Source organism: Sarcophilus harrisii, chromosome 3 (genome assembly GCF_902635505.1).
Source record: "Sarcophilus harrisii chromosome 3, mSarHar1.11, whole genome shotgun sequence".
In the NCBI taxonomy this organism is placed as follows: domain Eukaryota; kingdom Metazoa; phylum Chordata; class Mammalia; order Dasyuromorphia; family Dasyuridae; genus Sarcophilus; species Sarcophilus harrisii.
The window spans coordinates 609,851,206-609,869,824 of record NC_045428.1 but is presented as its reverse complement, the minus strand read 5'-3'; the positions used below and the strand labels follow the sequence as shown (position 1 = coordinate 609,869,824).

Here is an 18,619-nt window from a genome sequence, read left to right as displayed (position 1 = left end):
GTGATAATGTGCATGAAGGAAGCTCTGAGCACAAGGCTTAAGATGCCAGCAAATGTATGGAAACAGCTCCTCCCTTCCCTTTCTTTCCTCTTTCTGTACAGGCCTTTGGGGGATGTAGGAAGGAAGAACAAGGGCCCACTTGCTGTGCTGGTGATTATGAGTTACACCAGGGGCAGTGAGGTAAAAGTTTGTTACATATATATGTTTTATATATATATATATATATATATTTACCAAAAAGAACATTGTGAAGACAAAATAGTTCTCCTCCCCTCCCCCCCAAGAGGAAGGGGATTCCTTCTCCTATCCCATGTTCAGTAAAAAGAGGCAGGATCAGTTTTCAGAAGATTTGCAGACAAAACTGCTGGGCTCCCATCCTACAATGTAAAGACCACTCATAGGAGAATCAGGCAGCAGGAGGACCCCCCAAGAGGGGGACCGGAGGCAGCCCTTGGGCCTTTGAGAACTGGTAAAATCCTGAAACTCTGCACCCAAGGGAAGGGATGGTGACATTCGTTTTGATGGCAGTTCCAGAGTTCCAAGGGAAGTACTGCTTACCCAGGGAGAGCAAGTTCGCAGCATTCTCCAGCATGACCTCCTTGTGCAGCTCTTTCTGATCCGGGTTCAACAGACCCCACTCCTCAGGGCTGAAGTCCACAGCTACATCCTTGAAGGTCACCAACTCCTAAAACACCAAAACCCAGAGGATGTAAGAGTTGAAACACACTTCACAACTGACCTAATCCAATGCTCCTCAATTTCCAAAAGGGATCTGAAGCATGGAGGAGAGATCTGCCCAAAGGTGACAGCCCTTACAGGATTCAGAGCCAGCACTGAAAAAGTCCCCCAAAGAACAATGGAATACAGAGAAACACATTTTATATTTTGTGTTGGAATAAAATTGAGAAATGTCTTACTAGGAAATGGCACTGACTGTGCAATCGGGAAAGTTATGGGTTCTACGAGAGAGGAGGATTTGTGGAGGTGAAATAAAACAGTGCTATATTAAGAAAATGGCATGAAATGTTTGTGTGAAGCTAGCAAGTATTATATGCTGTAGAGCTAAAACATTTCCATGATCACTGAGAAGAAAGTTTTTCAAAGGCCAGAAATTAAGTCTTATCCAGATGAAACACTATCCTTCTCTCGCAACAGTATTTTATTTTTCCAAATGCATGTACAGATAGTTTTCAACATTCATTTTTGTAAGATTTTGCATTCCAGATTTCAGAATCATACACTTCTTAATGGATCTGGCCCAGTGGTCACATCCTGTATGAGAACACTTGGAAGCAGAATTATGCAAAGGCTTCCCACCTACACTGTTCACAGTTGGTATGGACACAGCTGCCAACATGTTGTCTTCCATGTTAGAATGGAAGGTTCTTGAGGGTAGGGAGTGATTTTTCCTTCTTTGAATCTCCTCTATATTTGCACAGAGCCTCTTCCTTTTCTAAATGTCTGTTGCTTTCGCCCAAGCAATGGTAAAGGCTTGTGATGAGATGACTCTAATGGAGTTATTCTAGAAGTACTTAATTGTAGCTTAGGGGGCATGGAGGGTCTCAGGAGATAAAGAAAATAAAATGGTGTAATATTCTCTCTAAAATGTAATGTTCTTTGTTGAGGTTTTCGTGAGGTCTCTGGAGGCAGCCTTCCTTTCAGTTCATTAATCACCACAAGTTCAGCCAGGTATTAAAATCCAAATCCTTTATTACTCTTTCCAAGTCTTATCTCCTTTCCTGAGACCTGGTTAGTTTTTTTAGAGGCCTATCTCTCTCCTTGGTTTCAAGAGCTTGAGCTCATGTCTCCTTCTCTGGCTTTTGAATCTCCCGAATCCAAAGGTTTGTGCTTCAGTCTCCAGCCACCACAAAGATGGACGATGGAATGAATCTGTCTCAGCCTCAGAGAGCTTCTAGTGCACTTGTCCCTGAATCTCTAAATCTCCGTGGCGGAGACTTCTAGTCTATAAGCTCCACACTGAGTATACACCAATCATTATATCACTAGGAAAGTATTATTTGTTGTAGGATTAAATCAATGATAAACTAGACTTAACCATTGTCTCCTGAGTTCCACTTAGTACCTTGTTTCAAGTTCTGGCCCATAACAAAATGGAATAAAAGAAAACCTACCAGGGAACAAAGAAAGGCTGGACAGCTCCTGAACCATGTGTAGCATTTAATATACTGCTTTGTTTTATATCAAATCTTCTGTAGGTTCTGCTGGTTACCTGACTTTTTTTTCTTCTATTATTTTGTATTTAAGTTAATATACACTAAAAAGGGGCTGCTAAATGGCACAGTGGATAGGGCACTGGGCCTGAAATCAGGAGAACCAAAAAAAAAAAAAAAAATGGTAAAGAGAAGGGATTCAGAGAGATTTGGGAAGATCTGTGTGCCCTGAGGCAGTTGGAGCTGAGTAACAGCAGGAGGACAATTTCTGCTCTGCTACCAGCCAGAGAAAGGACAAGAGTTGGGGAAGCAGGGTCCCGCTCCAGAGAATACTCAGGGCCAAGGGTTTCCAGTGGCTACAGGAGGGACTTTGGCTACAGGACAACGAGAGAAGCTAGAAGGTGTGTGATTGTCAGTATGAGTATAGTGGAGAATTGATGCTGGACTAAAGTAAAGACATGATACCTACAGGACCGACATTAATGAGTGAAGTGGTCACCCTTGTCAGTGACCTATATTGAGGGGAAATTTAAGCAAACATCTTGGGGCAGCAACTGGGGGAAGGAGGTTAGTGCTCAAGATGCCAAAGGGATAAGGAATCAGTCCAAAACCTAGCAGAGAGGAGGGCAGTGTTATTCTTACTGCATTCACTTTCCTGCCCATTTTTGTAAAGGATCCACAGATAAGAGATGGCCAGACTCACAGACCATCCTCCAGATCTGTGGAAATGGCCCCTTGGGCTGATGTTGCCCACATCTGTAGCAGAATACACTCACCTGGGTTGGGGGGTTTTGGCTCTCAAAAGCCATTCTTTCTGGCTGCAGGCTCTCTCCTTGGTCCAGGCCTTGGTCCTTTGCAGGCTATTGCTGGAGGATGATTACAATGAATCAAATGTGTTTCCCTTCTTTTCCTGGACAGGGGGATAGCTGCAGGAAATTACAGAGAGTGAGTTTCCAGGGAAGTTACTAGACCTTAGGGCAGAGACCCCAACCAACAAGGGGGACGGAGGCTGAAAGGAGGGACAGGTTGGAAAATGAAAATGGTAAAATCAAGATGGGAGAGAAAAGCCAGGATATTCCCTGAACTCTTTGGTTACTTATGAAATATATAATGGATTTTTGTGGTATCCACTGTGCCACCTAGCTACCCATCACTCCAGAATCTTAATGGAAAGTTATTTCATAGGCATATTTCATAGAGCACCAGCCCTAAAGTCAGGAGGACCTGAGTTCAAATCTGGCCTCAGACACTTAAGGCTTCCTTGCTGTAGGACCCTGGGCAAGTCACTTGACCTCAATTGTCTCTGCAAAAAAAAAAAAATGGTTCTGGAGTGACAGAACTTACCAAACAATGGGGAGAAACAATTTTCCAGTCTTAGAAAACTTGCAAAAAAGATTTATCTCACTTGGGGAAAATAGTCCCAACAAAGATCAACAACCGAGGTCCAGAGGTCCCTGGCACAGCAGGTGAACAGCCAGTTCCAGACCACTTGGCACAACTGACAAGGAGCCAGCCCCAGAAGTCCTGTCTTTGAAGCAAGAAGTCAGTAGCCAAGCATCTGGCCCCAGAGCAAAAAACGTGGGACAGTGTCCGCTGCTCTGGGAAATGAGAAAAAGCCACAACAAAATAAAAAAGCTCTGACAATAGAAAATTATTGTGGTTGAAGGAAGTTCAAAAGGCAAATTTGCAAGAAGACAAAATCAAAATTCCTCCAAAGTGAAATCTCAAAGAGAAATTGGTCACAGGTCCAAAAAGTCCTCCTGAAGGAGCTCCAAAAGGATTTTTTAAATCCAGTAAGAGAAGTACAATAAAAATTAGGAAAAGAAATGAGAGTGGAACTAGAGAATCATGAAAAAAAAAAAAAAAGAGTCACCAGTTTGGTTTAATGAAAGCACAAAAATCCACTAAAGCAAACAACTCCTTTAAAAGAATTGGCGAAATGAATTTGGAAGCAGCCAGAAGCAATTAGAAATATTGTTCAGGCACAGTCAGGATTGCAATATGATATTCCAGAAGGCAAAGGAACATGGATTACAGCCAAAAAAATAACAAAACTACACAACAAAACTAAACCTCATCTTTCACAAAAGAAAACACTTAATGAAAAGGGGAATTTTTAGACATTCTTGATGAAAAGGCCCAAGCAGAACAGAGAATTCCAATTTTCAAATTAAAGATTCAAGAGTAGCATAAAAAAAGTAAAGAGGAAAGAAAAAGAAATAACTAAGTTAACAAGACTAAACTGTTTATGTCCCTGCATGAGCTAATACTTGTAACTCAAATTAAGAACTAAATTTCTACTGGCTTGTTGTTTGGCCTTTGTTCTCTAAGAGGACCCAGACATTTGGAAGGGGAAGCCAAAACCAGGAAGTTAGTTAGTTGAATGGAATCAGGGGAAAACAGGGTGGGGAGGTGCAAACTCACCAGCCTCCCTTCCTTGTCCAGAGCCACCTGGCTCCAGTGGCCAGATAAAGATCAGGATGACTGAAGATGGCCCTGAAGCAGTGAAGACCTTGACCTTAAGCTAAACTCTCAGTCTGAAGGAGGCAACACCAGAGAGGGATTAAAGCCTGGAAAGAAATGAAGTCGACGATGTTCTCTTTTACCCAGTCAAAAACAAGTCCCGGAGGGAAAAGTCCCCAGGGCTATTGGCCACAGGGGCAGGCAGTGTTTACAAGATAGGGAATAAGATGACTGTGATGGAATAGTATAAAATTGAAGATGGGCTCACCTTCTCTTACTCCTGTTCTTCTGACTCCCTTCCTCTCTCCCACGTTCTACAGACCCAAGAGACATAAGAGATTTGGCTCCCCAGATGGGATGAAAGTGTGTAGAACCCCAATGTCCCCAGAGTCAAAAATCTCCTTGCCAGTGATACTGGGTCTTTCCAGCATCCCTTCTCCCCAACAGACATATTGCCTACTAAATAAACTGACTGAGGGATAAAGTAAGGATGTAATAAGGGCTCTGAGATGGAGCCCCCAGGGAAAGACAAGAGGATGACTAAGGCTGGGAGACAATCCAGTCTGGGGTTCAGCTGCTAGAACCTGTGGTGAGGGAGGGGGCAGGGAGCTAGGAAACATTGTTAAAAAAAAAAAAAAAAAAAAAGAATAAATTTAAGTGTCCAGAAGTGATTCAAGTGGGTAGTTGAAACAGGAAAAAAGGGATGGCTGCGTCCTGAAATCTAATTGGAAGATGGGGGAAGGTTCCTAAGACTTGAGTAGATTTTAGGCTTAGAATCCTGAAAGGGAATGTGGAAATAGTGAGTCACATGCCTGGGAAGGAACCCAAGATCTGTGGGTCCAGAGAAGTTGGCCCAGGAAACAGCTTCAGTTCCTTCAACCAAGGAGGGTTCCTGGGGGCAGAAAGGCATTTAGGGCTCACAATCAATACAGTAAACAGGAGCTGGAGGCAGAGCTAGGACACCCGGGTCCAGAAGGGGAGCCTGAAAGTGGGTCTCCTGGGTTACTATAGGTAAAGTCTGATCTTTGAGCAAATATGACCCGAGGGAAAGCTTGAGGAAAGAGACACTGGATATTTGTGAAGTGTTTGGGAATCTGAAAAAGAGGTAGGGGTCAAGAATTCATCAAGTAGCCAGACCTGGAAGGAAGTTGTATTGACAGAAGGGGAGGCCACTGGCCATCAGAGCAGATAAGAAGTGTGAATGCTTGTGCAAGAGCAGCCAGCAGAAGGCAGAACTTGTGAGGAGCCCTGGCTCACACCTACCTGGGTCTTTCCCCAGCAGAGATGTTTTGCAGCAAGTAGAAAATGGCAGATCCAAGAGAATGCCCAGAGATCTCAGTTCCAAGACTTCCTGCTTCCCATTGATGTACTCCTGTAAAGTCCTCTGAGTCTCAAAAGCCCCAAGCAGCCCAACCCTTGAAACCAAGAAGGTGGGACCTCTCTCCCAAAATCATTCAGGGTGATGACCTCTGAGTACTGTTTGCCTCCCCTCCCCTCCCCTAGCCCTGCCCATCATCACATGGCCAATGGCTATTGGAATGGCTCTTCTCCAGCCTAGACTCCTCCCTTCCAAACTCCACCCTAGGACTCTTATTTCACCTGGCCACTTCTCCACCAAGCTGTTCATCTTATCTCCCATGAGCTCCTCCTCCTCCAGGCTTCCATCACCTGATGTTTTGTTGGAGGAAGGATTCAGGACTTTTATCTTGCCACTGGACTCGGCAGAGCACTGCCTCCCTTATGTCCCATTCAAACACAAATCAAGAAATCTCCCTTTTATCTGTGGTCCTTTTCTAGAACAAAACATCATGGACCACAGAAATTTCCTAGATTCAGAAAAATGAACACTTTCTAGAAGCCTTCCCAGTGAAAACATTATGATTTTCAGGTTATTTGGTTTTATATTGTATTTGTAATGAATATTTTATATTATATTCCATATATACACGAATAATTTAGATTTCTCAAAGTTGCCTTTTCTGGGTTAGGAGGCAGGACTCATAATGCAGCTTAAAATGGTCAAACACTCTGATAATGTGTATTCTTATGTTCTATTGTACTTATGTACAATAATTGAACCAAATGGAAAACTGGGAAAGCTGTTCTTATCACAGAACTCTGTGCTTTGGAGAGGGGCTGGTCACAACCCTCAAGATTTGAAATAATCCAAGAACTGTTGTATTGAGACTTCCATTGGAAATACAAACTCTGGGATTCTATTGTAACTTGCCTTCCCCCTTCCTTCCCATGTACCTATTGTGCCACAAGTGGAGATCTCCTGCCCAGGAGAACTTCCAGTTTGCAAACTGTATCCTCACTGAGAAAGTGATAACTTAAACAGGTACTTCATTTCCAAAACCTGCCTCCAGGCCAGCTCTCCACACATTCATTACATTTATGAGGCTTTTCACCAGGATGAATCTTGTATCTAATAAGATTTGAATTAAACCAAAGACCTCACACTGTTTGTGTGTTTTTGCTGCAGTTTGAAATCTAAAATGTTAAGCAAGAAATTAAGATAATTTATCTCATTGATAATATTTCTTTCCAGGGTGAATTTTCTAAAGGGGCCAACAAATTCTGATTTAAGGCCCAGCCATCTTCATTACATATGTAAGTATTTCACATTGACTAGCCAACATTTAGTCTTCATTTGGGCTGGGACTGGCTCAGACTGAATGTAAATAGCAATTTTTTTTTTTCCATTTTGACAAAAAAATTAAAATTAACAAATAGGGCATAATATGCTAGTAAACTTACATTTATCTTTAAAACCCTACTTGATTCCTCCCATTTTATATCTCATATGCTTTTCCGGACACATTTTCACAGCTTTTCAATTATATAAAAAATATAGTTGGCATTGCAGTGGGTATAGAGAGCTAGGGCTAGAGTTCAAATCTGACTTTATACACTTTCCAGTTGTGATGGTGTGCAAATCACTTAACCTCCATTTGTCTCCGTTTGCTAAATATAAACATAATAAGTGTTTTATATATTGTAACTATTATTATGGCTATTATTTTAAATGTTTTGAACAGTTCTTCCACAGAGAATTTTCTTAATTGTTACTTTGGGTTGTATAATTTTAAAATTAATGATTTATCTGTCTGCCTCAGTTTCTCTATTTGAGAGAATGAGGAAAATAACAAGCCTAAACTGTAAGGCTAAATCAATCAGTCCAACAATAAACACTTATTAAATCCCTCCTCTTTGTCAGATCCTGAATGACAGGGGTTTTCCAAAAAGATAAATAACCATCTCTGCCCACAACAAGCTCACAAAATAATGGGAGAAACAACAAGCAAAAAAATAACTTGTAAACAAACTACAGGTAAGATGAATAAGATATCATTGAAAAGTGAGAAACGGTGGAAGCTAGAGTGCTTATGGACGAAATGAACTGTGAAAGCTGTCTCACAAGGTGGAGACACTGTTCTAAAAATGAGTGAAGATTGGCTATACCCCAGGCCCAAGTTTCTTTCTCCAGAAATCACCAGTTTTGCAAAGAATGGGATCATATAATCCTTTTCTTGAGGGACTAAGTTAGGGCTAAATTGGCATTAAAATTCCCATATAAGGCAATTTAATAATCGTAAAGATGTGATTGGGTTAGAAGTTTTTCCTCATTTAGGATTTGGAATGTGAGGTCATTTCTGCTGACTAATCAGGGCAAAGGTCCAATTTATAGGGAATTTTAGCCCTGATCCTTATGTAATCTTTGCTGCTGACTGTCTCTTACCTCTCTTCACTGCCAGACCACCTTAGGTGGCTGGGGAGATGCTCAAATCTCCCAAGGTCTTGCAAATTAAAACTTCTTTGTTTTCTACATCAAGATGCCTCTGATTTGTTGAAGTTGAAGGTCTTCTGCCCCACAGTTAAAGGTTTCCTGTAGAAAGAAAGCTTTCAGTTGGAAAATGAAGGTAACTAGGAGGCACAGATGAGGGAGAGCACATTACAGAGAATAGCCAGAGAAATGTCTTGAAGGTGAGAAATAGGGTATCATCTTCCTGGAATAGCAAGGAAGCCATTGTCATGAGATCCCAAAGAACTAAGGTGTAAGAACCCTGCTCATAATCAGTGAAGAATAGAAAGAGTTCACATTTGCAGTTTGGTAGACAATCCCTGGTGTTTACTGAGTCCGGGAAAATCGGATCTTCAGAAAAATCACCTTGTTGGCTAAATGAAGGCTGCATTGGCGTCAGACAGCCTGGAATCGGATCAACCCACAAGCAGGCTGCTGCCGTACTCCAAGGGTGAGGTGACAAGGAGCTACAGCAAGGTTGAAACATCAGTGTAGAGAAGATGGATGGCAGAGATGTTGCAGGGTTGACATGATGTAAGTGAGGATAAGAAACAGAATTCATGGAGGACATCTAGGATGTGAGCCTGAGAGACCGAGAAAGTAGTGGGGACCTTAACAGGAAGAGGGAAAGGAGAAGGAAAAGAATATGAGTTCAGTCTTACATGGTAATTGTAAGACATTTCAAATTAGAGAACTAGTTCTATATGTCTAAATGACAATTTGGAACAGAGAGGGTTGAGGTTGATTGACCTCAATATTTTATATTGAAGAGTATTTTATTTCCCAATTACAAGTAAAGGCAATTTTTAACACTTTAAATTCTTTTTTCAGTTCCAAGTTCTCTCCCTCCCCTTTTCACTTCCTCTCACCTTAAGATGATAAGCGATTTACAATAGTTATATAGGTACAATGATGCAAAACATTTCCTCAAGAATTTTCACCTCATAAAAACTGAATAGGGCAAAATTGAAGGATCCTGATCCAGGTTACCAGTGCTGGCCAGACGTTCTGCTGGGCTGTGGACAAGGACTAATGAGCACTTCCTAGGAAAATGCAGCATTTTAGAGAGCAAAAACATTTCCAGGGCAGCAGTTGAAGGACCCTACATGTGACTTAGGTGAGAACTGTTGCCGAGATTGAGCCCCTGGACAGAATTCAGAACATAAGAGTAAGGAGGAGCTGAGGGTAAATGCAGCATTACTCAAAACTCAGAAATCAAACTTGATTATAATAATGATCACTGTTATAAGCTGTTAAAAATAAATATAAATTTATTTTTATAAACATGTATGTAAAAATAAATCAAATCAAATCACATTAAAATTCAGGATGAGTGAAGAAAGGAAACAAACAAAGAACCTGACAATAGCTACTTTGCTATACAAGATCTGGGTTAATATTCAAAGAGTTAGGTTAAAAACAAGCCATTCCTGTCTTAAAGAATAACATCAGAGGTAAACAACAAGTTCAAAAGGAGCCCCTGGAAGAACATAAAAAGAAATTCAAAAATCAAATAAGAGATCAAGGAAATATAGAGGGGGGAGGGGAGGAATGAAAGCAATCCAAGAAATTAGGAAAAGTTAATCAATTTGAAAGAGGTAAAAAAAAAAAATCCTTGAAAAATAGAATTGAACCAGAGGAATCAAGTGACCTTATGAGACACTAATAATAATAATAATAATAATAATTAAACTAGAAAATGTTTCAGATTCTCTTCTGAAACATCTCAGTAGAAAAACTGGAGAACAAAACTGTAGTGTTCTTCTTTTCTCAAATATGATCATTCTCTGGGAGCAGATTTCTTTTGGGGGCTTTTGGAGGTAGCCTTAGTTTCAGTTCAGTGTAATAATCACCTTAAATGCACCCAGCTGTTAAAAGTGCAGATCCTTTATTGTCTATTCCAAAATAGCCCAGTTAGCTTTCTTAGAGACCTATCTCTCTCCTTGGTTCCAAGAGCTCCCGTTGCCAGTCCTTTGCCTTTTCCAGCTTCAGCCTCTCTTTTTCCAAATCCTTCCTTCTGCCTCACTGCAGTCTCTGGCTTCTCAATCTCCCCAACTCACCCCTGGCTGAGGCTCCAAGAAGTTCTTATATATAATCTCTTAAAGGTGTGAACTCAAAGGTTGACTCCTCCTCCGAGAATGGGATTGTGGGAGCTGTGACTTGTGAATCTCCTCCACTGAACCTGTGAATCTCCCAACTCAGTCCTGATTTGTGAATCTCCAATGCTAATGGGTGAACTAATGTGTCAACTCTTAAAAATGTGAACTTAAGTACATAAACATTGTTTCTATCAATTCCAGTGAATTAGCACCTTGTATCAAATTCTGGCCCATAACGCAGAACAAGGAGATACAATATAACAATTGTTAAACTACCTAAAAGTGATTATTTTAAAAAAATTCTGGATACAATATTACAAGAAATTATGAAAGAAAATTGCCCTGACTTCTAGAACAAGGGTAAAGAAGTGGAAAGAGAAAAAAATCTAATGCTCACTGAATGAAAGAGATCAAAGGAGGAAAACTTACAAGAACATCCTAGCAAAGTTTCAAAATTCCCAGGTTAAGGAGAAAATATTGCAATCCAACAAGAAAGTAAGACAGACTTCAATACTGCAGAAATAGTCAGGATTTCATAAAACCCAGCAGTTTCTATTCTAAAAGAACATGGTTTTTGGTTACATTAAATTTCAAAGAACAAAAGAATTGAAATGGCATCTTGAATAATTTACCCAATAATCTGGAATATGGAATTAGGGGGAAAATACACATTTGACAAACTGAGCAACTTTCATGTATTTGTAATAAAAAGACCAGAACTCAATGGAAAATTTAATATAAAAGATCCAGAAAAAAAGAAAACCTTAAGGACTAATTCCTAGGCACTCATTAAGGATAATTATTTACTTATATATGTGAAAATGTTCTCAGTATAACTGTAGGTAGTTTCAAAGGTTGGGATTGAATTGTGTATAATGGGATAGAGAAGGGCAAAAGGAAAGAGTTATAAAAATTGGGCAAGAGGAAGAACTAGAACTGAGAAAGCAGGTGGGGGCTGGGGGGGTGGAGAGCTGGTAACACTGTAACCTTCCTCTCTGAATTGTAGAAAAAACAATGCATACATGGAAGGATGTAGGAGCCTTCTGAACATATAGAGGTGAGAAAACAGGGATGGGGTGGAGCAAGGACTTCTAGCTGGATAGGACTGGGACCGGGAGAGTGGGAGAGAAGATAAAGTCACAGGAATAGGGGAAAAGGGAACTTTAAAAAGTAATGGTGAGTAAAAACAAGATGGAAGGACATTCAGTTGTTTGGATGGGATGTTTGCCATTTTAAAAAGAAAAATGTTTAAATTTTTTTTTTAATGAAATTGCACTGATCCCCATCAATCAGGAAATCCCTGACCAAGTTTCTGATGTTTGATTGTAATGGAGTCTCTGGTCTGTGAGAAGTGAGCTCAGTGGTGTTAGAAAGACAGAAAAGACTTTAAATGAAGAGTGAAATGAGCAGGATCAAAAGAACACTATAGGCAGCAGGTGTAATGCCAGAGAAACTGAGGCAAGATAGAGATTAGAGAGTTTTTAATATTTTATTTGGATTTCTGAGAGGGAGAGACTGTGCTGGGGGCATGATGCCCCCAGGGCTGATGTCCAAAGCAGCCAGCAGCAAATGTGAGTTCTCAATGACCTATTTATAGCTCCTAGCTCAGGTAGCTAAACAAAGGCAGGGGGTGAGTCCCAAAGGAGGGGGAATCTCCATGCAGGGACCATCAACACAGTTCTGACAGGTTGGGAGATAGGACCATAAATTCTTGCAAACTGGGAGTTAAAGAGGTGTCCAGTTTAGAGCCAGGAAGTCTGGATTTAGAGGTATAAACAATGCCAATTAGGTATCTGAGATAGGACATCTGGAGTCTTATCTTCTGGAATGTCAGATCTCCACTGCCCTAATCATCTCAGTTCTAATGCGCAGAAAAGGAGGGTGGCAAGCAGTGAAACTGAGGCAAAACAATTCAGGGAAACAGGCAGGATACTTTAGGGAAATTGAGGCAGGACACTAAAAGGGAACTGTGGCATACTTAGAAATAAAAGTTATCTGAACAGGAAAATTACTCCCCTCTCTCATCCAGTCACAGAGACCCAGGAGGCACTGAAGCCTTTGGGATCCCCCTGGTTTGAGTGTCAGAGCTTTCCCTCCCATTGGCACTCTGCCTTCCCATCTTCCTGACTCAGCACAGACTGCTTGAACCAGGAAGAAGGAAGGCTAAGAAATGTTGAAATTGGAAGGATGGCTCTAGATGGAAGCAGCAGAGTAAGCTGGGGAAGCCTGGGATCCAGCTGTCTAGTGTAAGGAGAGTGTGGGGAGTGAAAGCTTGAGAGCTCTAAATAAAGAGGGGCCAGGGAAGCTGGAGGCCTGGGAAAGGAGAGCCCAGATATGGTTTGGGAGAAAGATGTTCTGACTCAGCTCCTGACAGGAAGATCAGGGACACTGCAATGACAGAAGGCTCTTGGGGGACAGAGCCTGGGAAAGCAGCATGACTGTGCCCTGAGGTCTACCTAGCAGCTGGAGAGGTTGCCTGGAACCATCTGGTAGACCCTAAAAGCAACCTGGACACAGGGAGCCTGGAACCTGATAGGGCAGTAGCCCAAGAGCCTGGGGGATAAGAGGGAGAGAGAGGGAGAGCCAGCTAGGAGTTTTTAGTGCCCACATCCAGAGTGGGTCCTCAGGGCAGGCAGAACTTTTGAATCTATCAGGGGCCTAAGTTAGAAGGCAGAACCATCATGTTTCTAATTAGGATCCAGGAACAAGGTGGGACTCCTGGGTCCTTGTGGGCAAGGTCTGAAATTGGGAAAAAATGAATCAATGATAAATCCCAGGATGGTAACCTCCAAAAGTCAGAACATGTTTTGGGTGTGAAAAACAGCGACGAGGTGGTTGTGGAGGGATTGTTCAATAGCCAAGTCTGGTAGAGCAGCATATTTCCTGAGACGGTTAAGGTCAGATGACCACTCACCCCCAAAACTGGCAAAGAGAAAGACAACTAGCAAAAGTTCAGAGGTGGGAAGCGATGGTGCGAGGTTGGTGGACCTACCTGGGACCTGCACCTAGAGAGCTGGCTTGCAGAAGGCAGAGAGGTCTCAGCTCCAAAAGTTCCAGTTTCCAGTCAGTTCAGTCTTGGAATTTCTCCTGGGCCAAAAACTTCCCACATTCCTCAGCCCCTGAGACTTCCCCAAAAGGGCTGTTTCCTTTAATCCCTCACAGGACCAGGATCTCAGACCCTCCCCAAATCCAGGCCTCCATTTTGTACAATGTCTTGACCACTGGAATGGCTCAACTTCTGCCCTGGACTCCTCCCAGGTTTCTAACTCCACCCCAAGTGCTCATTTTCCACGTGGATCACCACCCACCAGGCTCTTCATCTCTGAGATGTCCTCTGCCACCCAAGCCTCCACCACCACCCTCCCTCTTTCACAGCTCTGAGGTTCACTCCTAACACTTCAGAGCAGAAAGGGTGCTTAGATAAAACTTGGGCATCAGCCTAACAGAAAGTAGTGGGTCCTATACTTGAGGTGGCTGACAATCAAATCAACTTTGGGAAAATAGGAATTCTTTCCACTGTGAATCCAGATTGGATTAGATTTTCTCCTAATCTAAATTGGAATAAGGGCTCACTTAAAGTCAGACTTTTTCTTCCATTCCAATAATAGGGATATTTGAGCCTCTACAAGTGATGGGGGTGAACCCTGGAACTGTCCAAATGATGGGGGTGAACTCTGAAACTTTCTTCTGACAGAGACCCACCCTTGAGGGCAGTTAAGGGGTCTTATTCAGTTGGAGATCTGTCCAAAGATGTGGTCTCACCCTCTGTTGAATTGAAGATTAGCCTGGGACCACTCCCAATAACTCAAACTCCCAGTTAAGTGATTTTATTCAATTGGAGATCTCAGCCTGAGTGCCTTGAAACTCTAAGATAAGTAATCTCTTTTCACCTGGAAATCTAGGCCTGGGGGCATTGACAACATTGAAGGAATCTCATTCAATAGAAGCCCCAGTCTGAGACTGCCAATAAAAAACAACTCTGAACCCTAAATCTTTGCAGAAGTTCTGAAACAGGATTATGTTTTTACAAGAACCTCTCTTAGTAAAGTTGGCCTGCCAGGATTTTTGCCCACTGTGAGATATTCTCTTCTCAGTGTTAACCTTGGTTTTTTCCCTACTAGGACCTTTTTACCTTCTGAGAAGTCTGTCTTCCTAGGAAAGCAGGCTTCTCAGTGCCAATAAAATTCCCTTTGGCCTCAGATTTTGGGGTTTGTGAATTCTTTCACACGGGCCCTGAGCCAACCAGAGGGGATTCCCCACCCCACTTCTCACATCTCTTCACTAGCACCACATCACAAGCACATCACTTTAAATCTGACTATCGGTATTTGATTAGGAGCTATAGAAATAAACATTCAGCATACTTGGATCAGAATGACCCCATTCTGGATGATTTTAGAAAGGCCTGGAGAGATTCACATCAACCAATGCTAAGTGAAATGAGTAGAACCAGGAGATTATTATACACGACAATATCAATATTATATGACAATCAATTCTGGTAAATTTCCCACAATGAGATGGTTGATGCCAATTCCAATGTTCTCGTGATGAAGAGAGCCATCTACACCCAGAGAGAATTGTAGGAACTGAATGTGGAACACAGCATAACATTCTCCCTCTTTTTGTTAATGTTTGCTAGCATTTTGACTTCTTACTCATTTACTTTCTTTTTTTAAAATCTGATTTCTCTTGTGCAGCAAGAGAATTGTATAAATATGTTTATACATATTGAATTTAAGGTGGAGGTACCTTTTGGTTTTACACTTTAAATAGTCCCTAAAGTAAACATCCCCTCCCACCACTGACCATCATCCTCATTGGCTGAGGGTCCTACATTCAACTACCCAGGAAATTCAACTTTGGCCAATAAGTACATAGTTGTCCATATTTGATCGAAGTAGGGAGAAACTCTCCCTGGATTTATCATTGATTCACATTTTCCCAATTTCAAACCTTGCCCATAAGGACCCAGGAGTTCTGCCTTGTTCCTGGATCCTGATTAGAAACATGGTGGTTCTGCCTTCTGACTTAGGCCCCCTGATAGACTCAAGAGTTCTATCCAGATGTATACATTGTTTTCTTTACAATTCAGAGATGAAGGTTACTATATTACCAGCTCTCCACCCCCCCCCCCACCTGCTTTCTCACTTCCTTCTTCCTCTTGCTCAATTTTTATAATTGTTTCCTTTTGCCTTTTCCTAGCCCATCATCATACACAATTCAATCCGAATCTACACTTGTCTAGTTATGTTGGTAACATTTTCTCACATACAAGTAAATAATTGGTCTCAATGTATGTCTTGCAATTAATCTTTAAAGTTTTCCTTTTTTTCTGGATCTTTTCTATTAAATTTTCCAATGAGTCCTGGTCTATTTCTTACAAATACATAAAAGCTTTTCAGTTTCTCAAAAGTCTGCTTTTTCCCCCTCATTCCATATGCTATTCCAGATTTCTGAGTAAATTGTTCAGGATGCAACTCGAGTTCTTTTGTTCTTTGAAATTTAATGTAACCAAACCTATGATCTTTTAGAGTAGAAACCACTGGATTTGTGAAATCCTGACTATTTCTGCAATATTGAAGTTGATAAAAGTTTCAAGGATTTTTTTTAAAACCTCTTCCATAATTTCTTGGATTGCTTTTATTTCTGCTCCACTAATATTTCCTTGATCTCTTACTTGATTTTTAAATTTCTTTTTATGATCTTCCAGGAACTCCTTTTGGGCTTGTTGTATACTTTGGATGTTACTCTTTGGGACAGGAATGGCTTGTTTTTTAACCTCATTATCTTCTGAATATTAACCCCAGATCTTCTTGTATTTTTACCACTAGATATTTGACTTCCATCTCTTATTAAATATCGCTGATTGTCTATTTTATCATTTTTTCATAAAACCAAGTTTATTAATGCATTTGCTATTTACTGAGTTTTATTAATCTCATCTTTAACTTTTAGAATTTCAAATTTAGTATTTAATTGGAGATTTTCCTTCTCTTTTTCAGTTCTTTTATATACTCAACTCATTGGTTTCCATTTTCTTAATTCTACTGATGTAAGAAGTTAGTCATATAAAATATGCTCTGACCATGTCTTTTGCTGTATTCCAAAGGTTTTGGTATATTGTCTTATTGTCATGATTTTATATTTGTTCTGTAACCAACTCATTAAGATTCAGGTGTTTAATCTCCAATTACTTTTTAATGTATTTCCATGGTCCTTTATTAAAGAAAAATTTTAGTGCATTTTAACCTGAAAAAGTTTGTACAGATGCAGAAACTCAAATAGGAATAGGTTAAATGGCTTACCCAAAGTCACATAGAGAACTTGGATCCTGCACATTCAGAAAAAACCTTCTTATCTGTTGCATCCACCAATCTAAAATTATCATTACAAAAATAAATATCCAACAGAACAAAAATTGGAAGAAACTGAGTAAAATGACTGAACTTATACCATGGAACATTATACAGGAATTATAAGGAATCTTGGGATTATCCCAAAGAGATCATAAAGAAGGGAAAGGGACCTGTATGTGCACGAATGTTTGTGGCAGCCCTGTTTGTAGTGGCTAGAAACTGGAAACTGAGTGGATACCCATCAATTGGAGAATGGCTGAATAAATTGTGGTATATGAATATTATGGAATATTATTGTTCTGTAAGAAATGACCAATAAGATGATTTCAGAAAGGCCTAGAGAGACTTACACGAACTGATGCTGAGTGAAAAGAGCGGGGCCAAGAGATCATTATATACCTCAATAACAATACTATATGATGACCAGTTCTGATGGACCTGGCCATCCTCAGCAATGAGATCAACCAAATCAGTTCCAATGGAGCAGTAATGAACTGAACCAACTACACTCCGAGAAAGAACTCTGGGAGATAACTAAAAACCATTGCATTGAATTCCCAATCCCTATATTTTTGCCCACCTGCATTTTGGATTTCCTTCACAGGCTAATTGTACAATATTTCAGAATCCGATTCTTTTTGTATAGTAAAATAAGGGCTTGGCATGTATACTTATTGTGTATCTAATGTATATTTTAATATATTTAAAATCTACTGGTCATCCTGCCATCTGGGGGAGGGGGTGGAGGGAAGGAGGGGAAAAATTGGAACAAGAGGTTTGGCAATTGTCAATGCTGTAAAGTTACCCATGCATATAACCTGTAAATAAAAGGCTATTAAATAAAAAAAAAAAAAAAAAAAAAAAAAGAAATCTTGGGATTTCAGAGAAAAACTCAATTCATTTTCAGAACTTTATAAACAGTATAAAATTGCAATGTCCAATAAGATCTGTGCTGTAGAAAGAGGCCTTCCTTCATTTATTATATTCATAAATTTTATCTGCATTCAAATTTCTATACAAAGTATGACATCTCGATGAAAGCCTTTCTGCAAACATAATTCTTGTACTATTTCTTTCCAGTGTGGATATTGTGATGTCTAGTGACCTTTATGTTCCGGTTAAAGGCAGGTCTTCATTCAGCATATTTGTAAGTCTTCTCTTCACTATGTATCCTCAGATGTAAACTAAGATATAAATCGAGTGTAAAATTCTTCCCAAGGCAAGTACATGGGGGATTTCTTCCCAAGCAAAAAATCCCTGTTGACTAACAAGCTGTTCTCTATCTTTAAGCCTTTGTACATGATTTCGATCTTCTAAGACTTTTGGGATGGCAATTAGGGGATGAAGTAAGCCTGAATGATTTACCACATGAGGTTTTTCTTCTAATATGGAACATCTCATTTCTAATCAGGGATTAATGTGTATTAAAAATTTTACCATATTCCAGACACTCAAAAGTTTTTCTCTAAAGACCATTGTGAAATAAAATTCGAGCTTTGCCTGAAGGTTTCCCCATTTATGAGATTTATCCCACATAGATTTTCTGATGTCTACCCAGCCCAGACCACTGTGTGAAAGGCATTCCACATTCATTACATTCATAAGGCTTCTCTGATGTAAATCAAGGTAGGGGTGCTTTGTGAAAACCTTTCCACATTGATTATACTCATAAGCCTTCTTTCCAGAGTGCATTCTCTGATGTTTACTAAGACTGGAGTGGTA

General features: G+C 40.5%; 1 protein-coding gene across 1 annotated transcript in view; it reads right to left on the bottom strand.

The window, feature by feature from the left end:
* LOC100931225 (zinc finger protein 471-like) overlaps positions 1-18,619 on the bottom strand; it is a 58,208-nt gene that overhangs the window by 28,443 nt on the left and 11,146 nt on the right. Inside the window, exons 2-4 of the mRNA XM_031961841.1 lie at positions 8,377-8,523; positions 2,948-3,097; positions 559-685 (exon numbers count right to left, since the gene is read on the bottom strand). Coding sequence (XP_031817701.1) covers positions 559-685; positions 2,948-2,980 — 160 coding nt within the window. The 5' untranslated portion in view covers positions 2,981-3,097; positions 8,377-8,523. The remainder of the gene's footprint in view (positions 1-558; positions 686-2,947; positions 3,098-8,376; positions 8,524-18,619) is intronic.